The following is a 15370-nucleotide window of genomic DNA, read 5'->3' as shown; positions in this document are numbered from 1 at the left end:
GCCCAATCAAATGTGCACATTCCTAGTAGAGTCTTAAAATCTGGTCTCTGTATTCTAAACCTCTGTGGATTAGTTTGGGGTCTGAAAAGCCTTGACACGCACTCATGTTTCACTCCAACAAAAAGTTTTCCCTCCCCAAAAATGTTTTTAGTACATGCGTGTTTACTCAATCTTGGATCACGGTTTTCTGGTGGCCCTGAAAGCCCAAAGCGAGGAAACACATGCAAATACACAAAACACAAGCAGATGTATAGGAACAACTTCATCAATTTGACAAAACAGGCGTAGCATTAAGCCATAGTTTATCTGGCCCTGTAAATGTGACAGCCTGAGTGTGTCATCGAAACCATTGCTTGTTCTCTATCCAGAGGCTTGAAGCTACATTACAGTCTTGCTCAATACTACATCAACGGGACAGTTGGTTGCCCACAGGGACATTATCAGGATTCATTTGGTGTAATGTGACAAATCCTCATTGAATAGAGTTTCTTTAATAATGTCATAAAATGAAATGCGTGCACTGTTTGTAACATAATTAAAACATTGGCACTAATACTCAGTCTTAGTGTCAAATCAACACGTCCTCATGTGTTAAAAGGCAGAAAGATAGAAAGACGTATATGTTTGAAATTTAGGATGGACAGAGCACTGGTATTCAGTGTTGGAATGTAGCTGAACACGTTTATTCACGTACCTTCCACTATGCCACGGAGTAGGGGGGAAATAAAAAAGGTAGAAAAAAATGCCAACTAGTGGTTTTTAAAACAAAATGAACATTTGGCTTATGAAAGCACATGTATTCTTTCAGATCGGATGCAGAGAAGTTTTCAATGATAACTCAAAAATACAAAGGTATTTGTTATGGCATTTTAAATGGAAGTTATTTACATAAATGACCCAAACTAGAACCAAAAGAAGCAAATCATTGAAAGCGTCAGAGCTGTAGTTACAGCTGTGCATTAGATCGAGACCTTAATGTAGATATAAAACGTGATCAGTTTATAAAATACTATAGTACATTACATTGGCCAACTATATGATTTATCGTGATCTAACACTAACAGGTGCCATTTCCCTGCATAATAACAACTTTTACAGCTGATAGTTTAAGTACAAATTGCAAAATGTACTTACTTAAGCACGTACTTACTTGATTTTGATGGGGAACATCTGTGCAACTGTAGTAGTGTATTTTTATGTGGAGCAATTACTGCTTTTAATAAAGAAAAAGATTCAAATGCTTCTCTCACCACTACACATATTGGTTTTGTAATTGGTAACATCACAGACCCCGAGTTGAGATCCCGAGGGGGGAAAAGTCAAATGCTATTGTACCATTATTGTCTTCACTACACTGATACGGCTCCTGCAAGAACCACAGTGAAGTCAGATTTTATATAAAACTCTCGATGAAACTTCACGGTGGCAGGTTTCTGAAGGTGTAAACGCTGCTGCAAACTGCAGAGGAGGAAAGTGTTCGAGTGCTGTTTATCAGGATGGAAAGACAAGGTAATTAGGGAAACATCAGAGGCACAGGTCCAGAGGTCACTTTAATCTGCAGTTTACAGAGAAGATGCTGCCTCATCGCCTCTAACTCTCTTTCTCACACTCTGCAAGCTCCACCATAGCAACACTTCCCACAAAATCCTGTCACATTGATCCTGATTGATTTTTCACACTCTGCTTGATACGGATATTGATTTTAAGCATAAGATTTAATTTGAGATTCAATCCCATCCTTCAGCTATGATACTATTGCTCCCTAATATATGTACTACACTGTGTGTACTGTGTTAAGAAGTAGCCTAAATGTTACCGGGCTTTTGACCCCATAACAACAGCACAGTCGGATCATGTTGTTTCTTTTTACAAATCACAGACAATTAATGACCCAAAAAATTTAAATACAAATGATATTTGCAACACAAACTATCATTAGTACACACCACAGGAATACACTGTTCTAGAAGTGTACCCAGTGTATGATTGCATGGTAGTACATTGTGTGGGAGGTTTATTTTATGATGATGCTGTGTGTGTGTGTGTGTGTGTGTGTGTGTTCGGGGAGGGGGGGGTGGGGGTCGATGGTGTACATATTCCACTATTCCATACAGGGGTGGGGGGTTTCTACATTGATGTCTGCTCAACAGGAAGTCACATTTATGTTTAATGTTCTGTAAACCTGACTTTGTTTTTGCTTCACTTTTCTTTCTCCATTTCCTTCGACTCTGTGTCAACACAATTGCTTCATACTCTTCTACTGTGTATCTACAGCCTTGGTTCTCTTCTTGTCAGACTAATTCCCTTTACCTTATTGATTATTTTCGAAGTCTACTTTGGAGCCATTAATTACATTAGCTAACTTTTTAACAATGTTATCAAAACGGTTTATCCAGTACTTTTAAATCGTTATTTTACTAACTAGTAATAGGCAGTGTCATAACCCCCTATTAGCTCATCCGCTTTTGCCTCCACTGTGTAATGTACATTAGGAGTTCACTTAGAAGTGAGCAGACATTTTAGACCCTTGCTAACTGTTGACATGTTGCATCATTGAGCAGTTTGAGCTGCACAACCGTCAGTTTCTCCTTCCTAAAACAAGGAGCGTTTAACTGTGGAACAGTCAGCAGAAACTAGTGTCCATGCTGTGTACAAACAGTTTTTTATTCCATTTTGGAGATTCACTCTGACTTAGTGATAGAAATGATTGATGGGAGGTTTTCTCCATTATGTGGCTATTTTTTAAACAAATACAATACATATATTTTCAGATGTAATGTTTTTTTTAATTAGGATGGCTTCCCCCCACTAATCTTTCCAAGTCCCTCATGGCAACTTCAGATGTGACCTTAAGTAGAGCAGTGCCCCTGGTTACAGTCTCATCATTTCTCTCCCTTCTTCAACATGCGACATCTAAATCATAGCTAAATCAATACTACACCTTAGTTATACTATTTCATACTATAAAATAAATGGAAACCGTGGTGGTCAAATTTAAGTACTAATGGCAACATCTGCCAATCACTGTATTGTCACGATTTCTCGTGAGAATTCGAAACACATTTACTCAAGCACTGAAAGTTTTTATGGAACTTTACTATATTTCCATTTCAGTTATTAAATAATGTCTGTTTATGGTCTATCTAATTGGTTGGATTCACCAAAACTATAAAAATTAGTGAGCTTTAACGTTAATACATCAATAATAGTGATTATTACAGTAATAGTGATAATAAATAAATTAATAACAATTTAAAAGCAGGACTTACGTAACATAAATTGCATACCATAAACATACATACCATAAGCTTACATAAAATAAAAATAAATAACCAATCTTCCTTTATTACTGGTAAAAAAGCGTTCACACTGCCCAGACCAGTTCATTTCGATGATTTCAACTCACAGGAAGTATGAAAAATTTAATTATTAAGGTGAAATACCACTTTCAGACTTCTCTAAAAAACTCCCTCCATCACCTGTGCTGCCCTTCCATCTGACAACTAAAAGCATGCAGCCCTGCTCTGTTTCATTATTGATAGGCCATATTGACCTGTTTGTCTCCCCTCACTGATGAGAGTGATTTGTCTTCCTGTTTGTCTTCGCAGAGCTGTGAGAAGAATCTAGATCTAGATACCGACCAATTAAATCCACAAAGGTTTATCCTCAGTGATCCTGTTCCTACTGTGAGAGGAAACTCCCACTATTGAAGTAGGATGAATTAGTATATATAACTTATATTATATAACACCTCATAGCTTACTTTAATCCAGTATTTCTATAGTATTTGTAACTTTACACTTCAAAAAAACGGTTGTCCAAAGAGGACAAACCAGTGGTTTCCAACATCTTCAGCATGTGTAGTCCCTTCGAGGTGAGGCTCCTTGTTACCTGTCCTGTTCAATGCAGGGTTTTAAATGTAGGATAATGAATTTTTATGCTGCCATACTGATGTTCATTTACCTAAAGTATCTAAATACTTCTTTCGCCGTGGCATCATTTCTTTCATTATGTGTATTGTATAGTAAAATGTATAGTTATGTCAATTTAAATCTGACACACAAAATATTTTGACACACCCCTGCAGACAACATCAGGAAATGGACACGTATTACTGAAAGACAGAAGAAATCAACAAATCACAATGACTGTACCTGCTTTTTGTCCAGCCACCTCCTAAATGTACTATTATGTGGTTTGTAGTATTTTTTCTTTGCTTTGTCACTTTTTATGTTCACCTGTGTTACGTGTTTTACTTTTACATGTTAAACTTTATATAAACTAGCCATTTTTTCCCTTTTAATTTGCAACAACAACAAAAAAAGACAGAAACTTGTGTGTGTACATACATGTGATTTGTGTTTGTGTAGTGTACTTGTGTGTGGTTATACTTTGGCTCTGTGGGAGGGGGAATAAGAGAGAAAGATTGTGAATGAGAGAGGGGAAAGCTGCATTACCTAAAGACGGTTTTAATGTAGGACTTTTAGTATAGTGTTTATGATTTGATTTTAGTGAAATAACTTATTATTGCTCCTCCACTGAAACTAAACTATTATTGGAAACGATGCATTGGTCCCCACTGATCTGAACATTGCCTCATCACGCCCCATGCTGACAGCCATACATAATTAGTTCTGCCTATAGGACAAAACATTGTAAAATCCATTTACCACAGCGTTGTGATATATTGGACCAAATGTGTTAAGATCCTGCCTTCATGCGCTTCCAGAGCCTATGCTATATCTGTAAGAGGACAGATGGCCTTCCCTGTTGGTGCGATTCTCCACAGCTACTCCGAGCTAATACACCCGGCATATGGACATGCATCACAGGGTGGGGACTGGCATCGGGCCCTCAGGAGAGCATGCTGACAGGATAGGGAACGCAATGCAAGGTACAGTGTCCATAATGCCAGTCCCCAACCACCCCAAAATACTCAAGACCCAATGTCCTGACCAGGCAGATTTTACTTACATAAATGTTCCTGCATCTCAGGAAAACGAACCTGCAGGTTTTCCCCAGCAGGGAGTTTAGGTCACGCCTTTCATTAAGGATGGGGTGACAGTCTGCCATGGGCCATTAGGACAAGGGCAGAGGAGCCGTTTAGGACTAAGGTATCAGCATCATTTGCTTGTCTGCTGACGCCATTCCCCTATGAGAGTGGACTTGATACCGCCCCCCCCCCCCATATTGCTGGACACCTCCCAGCTGAATGGATTAATGGCTTTCTGGAGGAATAACAGGAAATCAAAAACCGACTGCATGAGAAAATGTTCATTTTACAGCTGCCATGTTGATGGTATCCACCTTCAAGCAGAGTACAATCAATCAGTATGACAACAGTCAGTGAAAACAGACACCTATGCAGAAAAAAATTCCCTGCTTGTCTTGAAGTATTTACCCATGTCAGAGTACTGAAATACGGTACCAATGAATGGTGGGATAACAAAGGGCTGCTGCAGACTCTGCACTGCCATCATGTGGTGAAGAGTTTACAGGATACGCAAAGTTCAATTTAAATATGAAGGATATACAAACAAAAAACAGGCAGGAAGCCCTAAAATTGCCCAACAGCATATAAAGCACTGTGAATAAATTGTGAATATATATTTACTTAAAATCACCATGTATGTCTCATTTGTAATTATTTCATTACATCCTTAATTTGGTTCCATTTGCAGTTTTTTGGTCATATTTCAGTTTCTTATTAAAGGCTATTACTTTAATTCTCCATTTTATTTCCTCCACAGTATTATCAAGTCAAATTTATGAGGTCATTTTGTATCTGGTAATTTAATTTAATTCACATACTCCCCAAAAATACAGCGATTACACATAATTTGGTGCCGGTTAATCAGAACAAAATAGGTGCATTAACAAATCGACAGCTTAACTAATTCAAAAATGTATGGTACAGTACAAAGAACTTCGGCACGATTAGAGCAGGTTAAGTAAAACAATAATATGATGGAGTAAACTTGATTTACAAGTATAACAGTGATTCACGGGAAACAGTGGCCAATGTAAAGTTTTATTATGTGGAAAATTAAGTCTCAAAAATTTGATACATTTAAATAACAAGTGCACAGACAAATTTAAAGTGAGGTGTAATATGATATCGTAATGTTTAAGATCTGTTAACATGTTTGTTTACACTGGAAAAACTTCAAATCAGCAGCAGGAAATCCATTTCAGCAAAGTCGACAGATTCAAGTAAGAAACATAATTACACGTTTTGGTAAGTCCTTAAAAGAGAGATTAAGTAGCTGTGATTTATAGCCATGAAATGCCAAACAACATTAAACATATCAAAAGGTAAAACATAACGTAAGCCTACTGCATCATCATCATTAAACTTAAATAGATCCTGAAAATATTTAACTTTTTTTTTAACAAAGCATTTAACACTGATGAACAAAAAGAGCCTATGGCAATGGAGAACACAATTACACAAACAAAATCATTCCACGAAATTACAACTTTTCAAAAATATTACTGTGAATTAATAATTGCAACCAAGAGCACATTTTCACCATAAACACTATTTAAAAAAAAAAACAAGAAACAAACACAAACCAAAACACGGGTTTGCCATTTTTGTGATTTCTTCCAGTTACACAGGAGATGCTGACATGTACCTGAATCCACTGTTTTACTATTACACTCTATTCTAAGCAACTTCACTCCGTGACACAAAGGAACATATTCAACACAAGAAGGTTGGGATTATTGTGACCCAGGCAATGCAGGCAAACCTCAAAACTAGAAGGGCAAGTACATGGAAAACCTACTGAGAATGATTTCCGTGAACTACAATATAGATTCTGTACAACATCAAGGCTGCAGTCCGTTGGCATCCTATTATCGCAGACTGTTAAAAGTTAGCTGGCTCAGTTACAGTTCATAAATATTTGAACCCGAATGACTAGCAACTACATCACCTAAAATCTATCCAAGATCTGTTAAATCCTGACAGTTGAGACGTGGGAAGAAAAAAAAAAAAAAAAAAAACACCTTACATTTCAAAAACTACTTTTTAATCACATGTCCATTCTTTAGTTTCCCCTTCAGCTGACTCCCTTACAACACTGGACATGACTGAGTTTACTGTTCTACACATTACTGATTGCACTGACCAGAAGAATACATCTGTTGATAAGTGGTGGCACTACATTAGAGAGAAGAAGACAATTTCAAGATGCATACAAGTTAACTGTTGTCCACGGCACAGTCGTTTTGTTGATGGGTTAAATGAAACCAGCAAAGTGGCCCTTTTGTCTGTGCAGGTGTGTAGGACACATGCAGAGATGTCTCATCGCTTGTTACGCAGTTGAAAACCAGCAGGCCACAAATCAGGAGATCTGGTACTCAAATCAAGGTTGGGTCGCGATACCAACAAGTTGCGCTTCTTGGTATTACAAGTCATCCTCTCATGCTTAAGTATCCAGAACTTCCATCTTGAGCTCTGGGGACAAAATCTAAACAGGTTGTTGTAGTTTCTCACTCTCAGTTAAGGGTGCGTGTGTGTTTGTGTGTGTGTGTGCGCAAAGTTCCTCTGCGTTTGTCAGGTGCTGTGTGCGCTTGTCCATTTTGTGTTTATTGTGGTTTATGTGGCTCTGCTTGATATGCCTGAGTGCCTGTCTCTACATGTGCATTATTCTATGTGTGCCAGTGTGTCTCAAACTTTGTGTACGGGGCGGGACTGTCTACCTACGTCTAACTATAGGAAAGCACTTGGGTTTGCTCGTGGATCCTTCTGGTTTCTGTAGCGCACAGCAAGCCACACTCCGAGAATCTGTGAGTAAAAAAAAAATAAAAATTGCATACAGCAGTTTGAGTTCAGTTTCATACTTTCATGAAGCAGTTATGATTAATACTTAAACCACATGACCATTTTTTCCCCAGCTGAAAAGTTTCCGAGTAGAATTGTTGTTTGATTCAGATGCAAATCCTAACATTTTCATGCAAAGTGTTTGAATTTCACGTATTTTTTATGTAATTATTGTTTTTGGGCTGTTTCTAGTGACACTTGATTGCAACTTTCATTACTAACAGATCACCTAACCAGCCACCTTCCATCTGCCTCCCTGCCCCCCACATGAAAGTCAGAATCTCACACGGGAGCTGACTGTTGAGGTTGTAAGAGTTGGAGTTTCGACTTGTATTCAGACTGAATACAAGTACTTAAATTTGAGTACTTACAGAGTGCAGATATTAGTACTAAATTGTTTTGCTTCCAGTTTGAGCTGCTGGACAGTAAATTTACTCCTTCACTACTACAATCCAACTTATACCAAGTAGTTACTGAAGTTTCTGGCACTCATTAACTGTCATATTGCATCGGCTATTTGAGCTGAGTGAGATTTATTTTTGCATCTATGAAATGGGGAGCGTTGGACTGTGGGATTGTTACTGTTGCACATGCCGTGTACACTACTTTTTCGTTCCAGTGTGGAAGTGAAAGTACACTAAATAGTTGCTAGATTTACACACTCAATTTGAAAACCCATTACAAAAATGCCTAACGCACTGTATAGTGCACGATAACATTAGTAAGAGGTTCTTTTGGACACAGCTGTTGGAGTTGTGTGTTTTTTGCTTTCAGCAGGTTTGTCAGCAATTTTATTAGTACACCTGGTGGGACAGGAAAGCCATTGGAATTGATGCATTCAGCTTCTCACCCCTAAAATCAGCTGAAGTTTTGGAAATAATATTTTATGTATGTGATGTGTAATGTATTTGAACCTTAGCCAACATTAACCTGTTAGCTATTGTTATGTTACTTCTCAGAATCTTCCTCCATCCTCACTTGCATTTGCTCTCCCTTGGCACCGAGAGCTCCAGCATCGGACATTACTGAGGCTGCAGCCAGCGCCTCTAAACTGATATTGTTAGGAACCACTGTTGTCCTCCACTACACTGTCTGACTAAGGGAACTCTGGAGGGGGTAAGTCCCCCACCTCAAAAGACCTCTTTATGTCACAGGTGCCCTGTCATGCCAACCAACTCCTACCTTACCTAACTCCTACCCCACTCTACCAGCCCAACTATAAATCCAGCTTAAACAAATGTGTGTTCATGACATTAAACACAAAGAGAGTGCTGCCTTATTCCCTCACTTTTGGAATTTGAATCAGGATTATAGTGTTTACATTGTGTTTACTGGTTAAGGTACTTGACAAAAATGAGTGATAAAACACATTTTTTATATTGATGACAACTTTTTGTCTTGCTCCTTCTACAGGGACTAATAAATGTTATATGATTGTTTCATTAAATAATAAGCAGATGTAGGTTTGGAGATCAGACACTTGCCTCTGTAAAACTGAAGAAGAGTCCAACCCCGCCGAGGATCTTCAGAGCCTCCGTTGCGTGATTCAGCATCTTATCCCCACAGGTGTAACAACTACCCTTTGTCTTGCATAACTGATGTAAAAAACAGAAAAGAAGAGACGTCCTTGAGTCTTGAGCTCTATGAGTCAAGAGTTGATATTAACGACCAAAATCTGGTAACTGCAGAATGTGGCCCACTTTAAACTGAATATGGCTTAAGGACTTTAATTCAATGCTACGCATTATAATACTGTAAATGTACTGTGCAGCTGCTATACGCATCTACAATGCAAGAGAACAATGAAACATTTCATCAAGGACCAGACAGTGGCAAGAAAAAGAATGTAAACCTTTTGCAATTTCACGGTTTTCAGCATTAAATTTGTCATAAAATGTGATTTGATCTTCTTTGAAGTCAAGAGTATTGAAAAATATTTTAACAATAATAATAACACATTATAATAATAATTGTAATAATGTACATCTGACTTACAGTTACATTATCCTAAAGAATGTTTTGATACACTTGGGATTTCATCTTCCCCTCAATTACTGCAAGCTGTCCAGGCCCTGATGCAACATAGCAGCCCCAAATCATGAGGTTTCCTCCACCATAATTTACAGTTGGGATTATGTTTTCAGGATGATATGCAGTCCACAAAACATTTTGGCAGTACCACAGTGTCTATGTACTCTTTCGCAAACTTCAGGCATGAAGAAATGTTCTTTTTAGTAAACAGCAGCGTCCTTCAAGCCGTCCTGCCGTACACACACTGTTTGTTCAATGTTTTGCATACTGTAGACTGATAAACAGAGATGTTAGCCAGTTCCAATTGTGCCTTTAAACCTTTGGCTGTCACTCAGGGTTGTTTGTTTGCCTAACTGATACGTTTTCGTTGTGCTCTCAGGGTCATTTTAAATGGTCGTCCACTTCTTGGTAGTGTAAGCACAGTCCCAAAGTGACTGTAGACTGGTGAATATCTAAAGTCTTTGTAAAGTCTGAAAACACTTTGTAACCCTTTCCAGCTTTATGTAAATCAACAATTCTTGATCATAGATTTTTAGAAATCTCTTTTGTGTGAGGCAAGGCTGACACCAACAATAGCTTGTTTAAGGTCATTAACTCAAGGATTTTATGTTTGTTCTCAATAAAGACATGAAAGATCAGAATTTATTTTTTTGTTATTAGTTTAGGCACATTATATTTATCAATGCCCTTGACTTATATGAACATCAGATCACATTCCGTATGGATGTAACAGTGAAAAAAATGTGACAATTAAAAACTTACAGCGGGGCAGCTTTGCAAATCCTGATTAAACTGTGCATGGTTGGCAGTGATGTTGAGTAGCCCACAGCAGTCCAGCTGGCTTTCCAGGTCTGTCTTGGTTTTGTTGTTCAACATGCCCCATGTTGAGTTCAAAAGTGCTTCCTGAAAAAGCATAAGATAAATTAGGCGAGACTCTTAAAAAAGAAAAAAAAAAGGCTGCCAAAATGATACTATTTATGTATGCAGACATAAACATTTATAAATATTTATTAGTATCCTGACCTGCTGCCCAGTGTTCATTGCCAAACAGGAACAGGAAACTCCAAATTGAAAGAGAAAAACGATGAACAGGATGACCATGTACTGAGGACGATGTCAAAGAAACAAAACTGCAATATAACAGACATTTTCAAATTATTGTATCATATTTCACTCCAACTAATCTAAATGTCATCTTATGATCTAGGGAATCACTCTCAGGGTAAGATGTCAATGAAGAGAAAGGATACAAAGAAAAGCATGACTTGGTGGTGGTGTATTGCGCCGATGAGTCCTACAATGGAGATGAGCAGCAGGAAGACGCCCACTGCGATGACCCCTCCGATGATGTGGATGCTTGACACCAAGCCAAACCCCTTCCCCCATGCTGCTACTCCAATCAGCAGCAGCCCAACCAGCTGTAGGGAACAGAGGGAAGGAAGTTAACTAGAGTTCGCTGAGGCTGGAGCCCATCACATGGTTAACACCACCACCACTTATCCTGTAAACACTGTTTGTAAAAGTGCTGTGTTGATTCCATTTCAAGGGGCATTAAAAAAGTGCAGATGAAGCACAGGATAACTCAGAAAAAGAAAAAAGATGGCTACAATTAGGAGATGAAGATTATTAAAAGTTAATAATTTTTTGTGTGACCTAGGGTGGTGATCCCTGGATTTCTGAACATCTATTAAAACACACAGATAGTATAAACCCTGACTGTAAATATCATGAGAGCTACTGTGACTCAGCTTTAAACATGACTGGCGGCACATGTACATAATCCTGTTATTGTTTTTTCCCCTTCAATCTGGCACGTGTTTCTTTCTTACTGGCTTACTGTGACAAACTGTGTGACACAAACTTTGCTCCTGTGATTTGCAAAGAAGACAGCAGGTAAAGGTGAAAAAGATTTTTATGGTCATGTCCTATCATATACATCTATATCACATTTTTAACATGACCTAAACCTGGGTGTATTAAAGAGATGAATAATTGGACAGAAGGATTAACTAGTTACAAATGTATTATTACAAATGTAGATCTGAGAGATTTTAAAAACTCTAAAGGGCCTAAAACATTCGTACAATACTTAATACTAGAGTGAAACGACAAAATAATACAGCACCTATAACCGTAGTTATTATTTGCTGAAAAACATTTGTACTTGATGACGTCAGTAAATGGATGTATGGGTTTTTTTACTTTTATGATGTCATGTTTACCGTTAACATTTAGTTTACTCTGGATGTTTGTTTTTTTTTAGCTGAGCTGCTGCCAACGTGTTGACTGTCACAACTCACATGACTGTCAGAAAGACACTCACACACGGGCTGATTAAATGTTGTTGTGACAAACCTCGGTGGATGGTAAAGCGAAAGATTATATAGGATAAACCATCCAAGCGTCAATTTCACATTTTGGGTCAGCTGGCTTCTCAGCTACCTTCCATTTAGGTAATGGCGATAGCCAACAGGCTAGCTGACGTTAGCTAAAACGCTAAGAGAACTACTTTCTACGTTAGTCCGTAGACAGCTAGCTACCCTACAACACAAAAACGTGAGCTTATTGACAAGTAATTACTAGAATCAAATACATACCAATAATCATCTGCAAAGTGAAAACGGATGCATGTGAAGCAAAAAGCGGAATCATCAGCGCGTTTTCTACGCTGCACCTAAATGGTCAGCTAACGTTTGTTTATTGTTACTTCATGCAAAAGCTAAAGTTAGTTAGCCTAGGCTAAAGTGCCTTAGCTAAAACTTAGCATGATGATCTATTTCTGTACACTCACCATATAAACCACATTCAGGGAACAAAGCGCATTTTTGGAACAAGTGAAACCGCCACAGACCATATTCGAAGAACTTCTATCGGCGGAGTCAAACGAACGGATCTTTTTTTTAAAATGTAGTGTTGTCTCGCTCTCAGAGCGCTAACGCCTGGACATAAATGTTTTCTGTCAGCGGTGAGGGCGTATCTGATGACGTCTACACATGCGTAAGGTCAGGGTGTTGACTGACGTCATCGCTCCGAGATAAAATGCTGGACTGATCTAAAAGCGGAAATGAATAAACATGCCTCTAAATTAACATCAATAACAACAGTAATAATGTGGTATATATTTATCTATCCTATAGGCCCATTATTAAATTACACTATTAAGTAAGGAATACGTTCCATTTTCATTGAAGTTAAATGACAAATGAATTGACAAGCTATTAAGGTATTGTATGAGGAAGTCTGCAGTGGCAGAGAAGTATGTTAGAGTGTGTTAGTATGTTAGTGCAGGACATGTATGAGAGCTGTAAGACCGTGGTGAGGTGTGCTGGAGGTGTGACAGAGGAGTTCAAGGTGGAGGTGGGTCTGCATCAAGGATCGGCTCTGAGCCCCTTCCTGTTTGCTCTGGTGATGGACAAGGCTGACAGATGAGGTTAGACAGGAATCTCCATGGACTATGATGTTTGCAGATGACATTGTTATTTGTAGTGAGAGCAGGGAGCAGGTGGAGGAAAATCTAGAGAGGTGGAGGTCTGCTCTGGAAAACAGAGGAATGAAGCTTAGCCGCAGCAAGACAGAATACATGTGTGTGAATGAGAGGGACCCAGGTGGAACAGTGAGGTTACAGGGAGCAGAGGTGAAGAAGGTGCAGGACTTTAAGTCAACTGTTCAGAGCAATGGAGAGTGTGTAAAAGAGGTGAAGAGGTGAGTGCAAGTAGGTTGGAACGGGTGGAGAAAAGTGTCAGGTGTGTTGTGTGATAAAAGAGTATCAGCGAGAATGAAAGGAAAGGTGTTCAAGACGGTGGTGAGACCACGGATGTTGTTCGGCTTAGAGACAGTGGCACTGAAGAAAAGACAGGAGGCAGAGCTGGAGGTAGCAGAGCTTAAGATGTTGAGGTTCTCTTTGGGAGAGACAAGGATGGACAGGATCAGGAATGAGGACATCAGAGGGACAGCTCATGTTAGATGTTTTAGCTATAAAGTCAGAGGACAGATTGAGGTGGTTTGGACATGTTCAGGGAGAGACTGTGAATATATCAGTAGAATGATGCTGAGATTGGAGCTGCCAGGCAGGAGGTCTAGAGGAAGACCAAAGAGGACATTTATGGATGTAGTGAGAGAGGACATGAAGTTAGTTGGTGTGTGAGAAGAGGATGCAGAGGACAGAGTTAGATGGAGGCACATGATTCACTGTGGTGACCCCTGAAGGGAACAGCCGAAAGGAAAACAAGAAGTTTGGCAAACTATGAAACAACTCAACAACAGCCCCCCACGCATCCTCTATGAAAGCATAACACCTACACTAAAAAATACAAAATGACATGGACATGTATTTATAGTTAACACGAAACATCAACAGTCCCTTTAAAGAAGAGCCTCTGGCTCAGGGCATGTTATAGCTTAGTAGAAGTAACTGTTCTGCAGTAAACAGTAAAAGTAACAGGAAGACCTGTGTACACTCAGCATTTTGTGAGTGGACTGGATCTTTAATAATACATTGTATTTTATAATCTTGTCATGTGTATCTAAAGTCCAATCCATCAAGTAACCATCACTGTCAGATATATACATAGCAGTAAGCAGTAAAATATTTCCCCTGAAATGTAGTGGAGTAAAAGAATAAAATACCATAACATGCATATATTATCCTACACATGTGAAGTACAAGCTCTTTAAAATTATATTTAAATGCAGGACTTAATGAAATTAGTTATTATATTACAGCACTGAAAACATGGATATTAAAAATTCATTAAATACATCTACTCCTTCTGCTTCACTAATAATTCCAAATAGATGAATATGCAAATATTCTTATTTGAAAACAAAATGTTATATTATGTTACATTATGTTCTGTATTGACTTATCGGGTGTAGACAGATGGATGGGTAAGTGGAATATTGCACCATGACTGGCCTCCAACCTTGTGATGTCATTAAATTATGCTACTGTGATCTCAGAGACATTTTACATTTACATTTGACATTACCAACACAGCAGTCCTCCAGTGAGAGAAAGAGAACCTTATCATAGGGTAAATTCAAAAACATCTTTGAGTGAAACACATAGATGCTGCACAGTGAAGGATAAATATCCGTGTGAAATGAAACTGACCTTTTGACTTGTTTTAAGAGCTTGTAAAACTCTGTTTTACAAACTCTGTTTTCTGCTTCAGGCTTTATGCAAAAAAAAAAAAAAGGAAATAAAAGAAAAGAACCATCGCATTTTTGATCCTACCCTGGACATACAAACACTGCTAATGGTGGTTGGTGCAACATTGGCATCTCTGTGGATGCTGTGTGTATATTACACAAAATGTATTGATAACTGTAAAAGCAAGTCACTGACAACAGAAGAGGTCACTCATTTTGTACATTAAACCTATTGAAGTGACTGGACAATTGCTCTGAGGACGGTGGATGTCTGCTGATATATCCCAAGCCGTATGCAAATCAGAATGACACATTTCATTTCTAAAGAACAGACTTTTTTGGCCCAAACCCATCAGC

At 38.5% G+C, this 15370-nt stretch overlaps 1 protein-coding gene across 2 annotated transcripts; it reads right to left on the bottom strand.

Moving 5' to 3' along the window:
- Nucleotides 1–6017: 6017 nt before the first annotated feature.
- Nucleotides 6018–12848, bottom strand: tspan31 (tetraspanin 31). Of its 2 annotated transcripts, none has more exons than XM_067527704.1 (6): nucleotides 12654–12848; nucleotides 11113–11280; nucleotides 10886–10966; nucleotides 10625–10765; nucleotides 9316–9426; nucleotides 6018–7795 (listed from the first exon to the last, which is right to left on the bottom strand). In XM_067527704.1, the coding sequence occupies exons 1-6, from the start codon at nucleotides 12714–12716 to the stop codon at nucleotides 7721–7723; spliced, it is 639 nt and encodes a 212-aa protein (XP_067383805.1). In that variant the 5' UTR covers nucleotides 12717–12848; the 3' UTR covers nucleotides 6018–7720. The 2 variants fall into 2 exon arrangements, with proteins under 2 accessions (XP_067383805.1, XP_067383807.1); XM_067527706.1 differs by lacking the exon at nucleotides 12654–12848 and adding an exon at nucleotides 12460–12542.
- Between the last annotated feature and the right edge of the window lie 2522 nt (nucleotides 12849–15370).

This window comes from Channa argus, chromosome 13 (assembly GCF_033026475.1).
Source record: "Channa argus isolate prfri chromosome 13, Channa argus male v1.0, whole genome shotgun sequence".
Classification (NCBI taxonomy): domain Eukaryota; kingdom Metazoa; phylum Chordata; class Actinopteri; order Anabantiformes; family Channidae; genus Channa; species Channa argus.
Note: the sequence above shows the minus strand (reverse complement) of the source record. Positions and strands in the feature narration are given on the sequence as shown.

Bases quoted from the DNA above. Each gene is read 5' to 3' on its own strand.
- tspan31 (XM_067527704.1), bottom strand. From the start codon at position 12,716: ATGGTCTGTGGCGGTTTCACTTGTTCCAAAAATGCGCTTTGTTCCCTG. The intron at 10,967-11,112 runs GTATCCTTTCTC...CATCGTCCTCAG, and splicing joins ACCAAGTCATGCTTTTCTTT to TACATGGTCATCCTGTTCAT. The intron at 10,766-10,885 runs GTCAGGATACTA...ATGCTTTTTCAG, and splicing joins CAATGAACACTGGGCAGCAG to GAAGCACTTTTGAACTCAAC.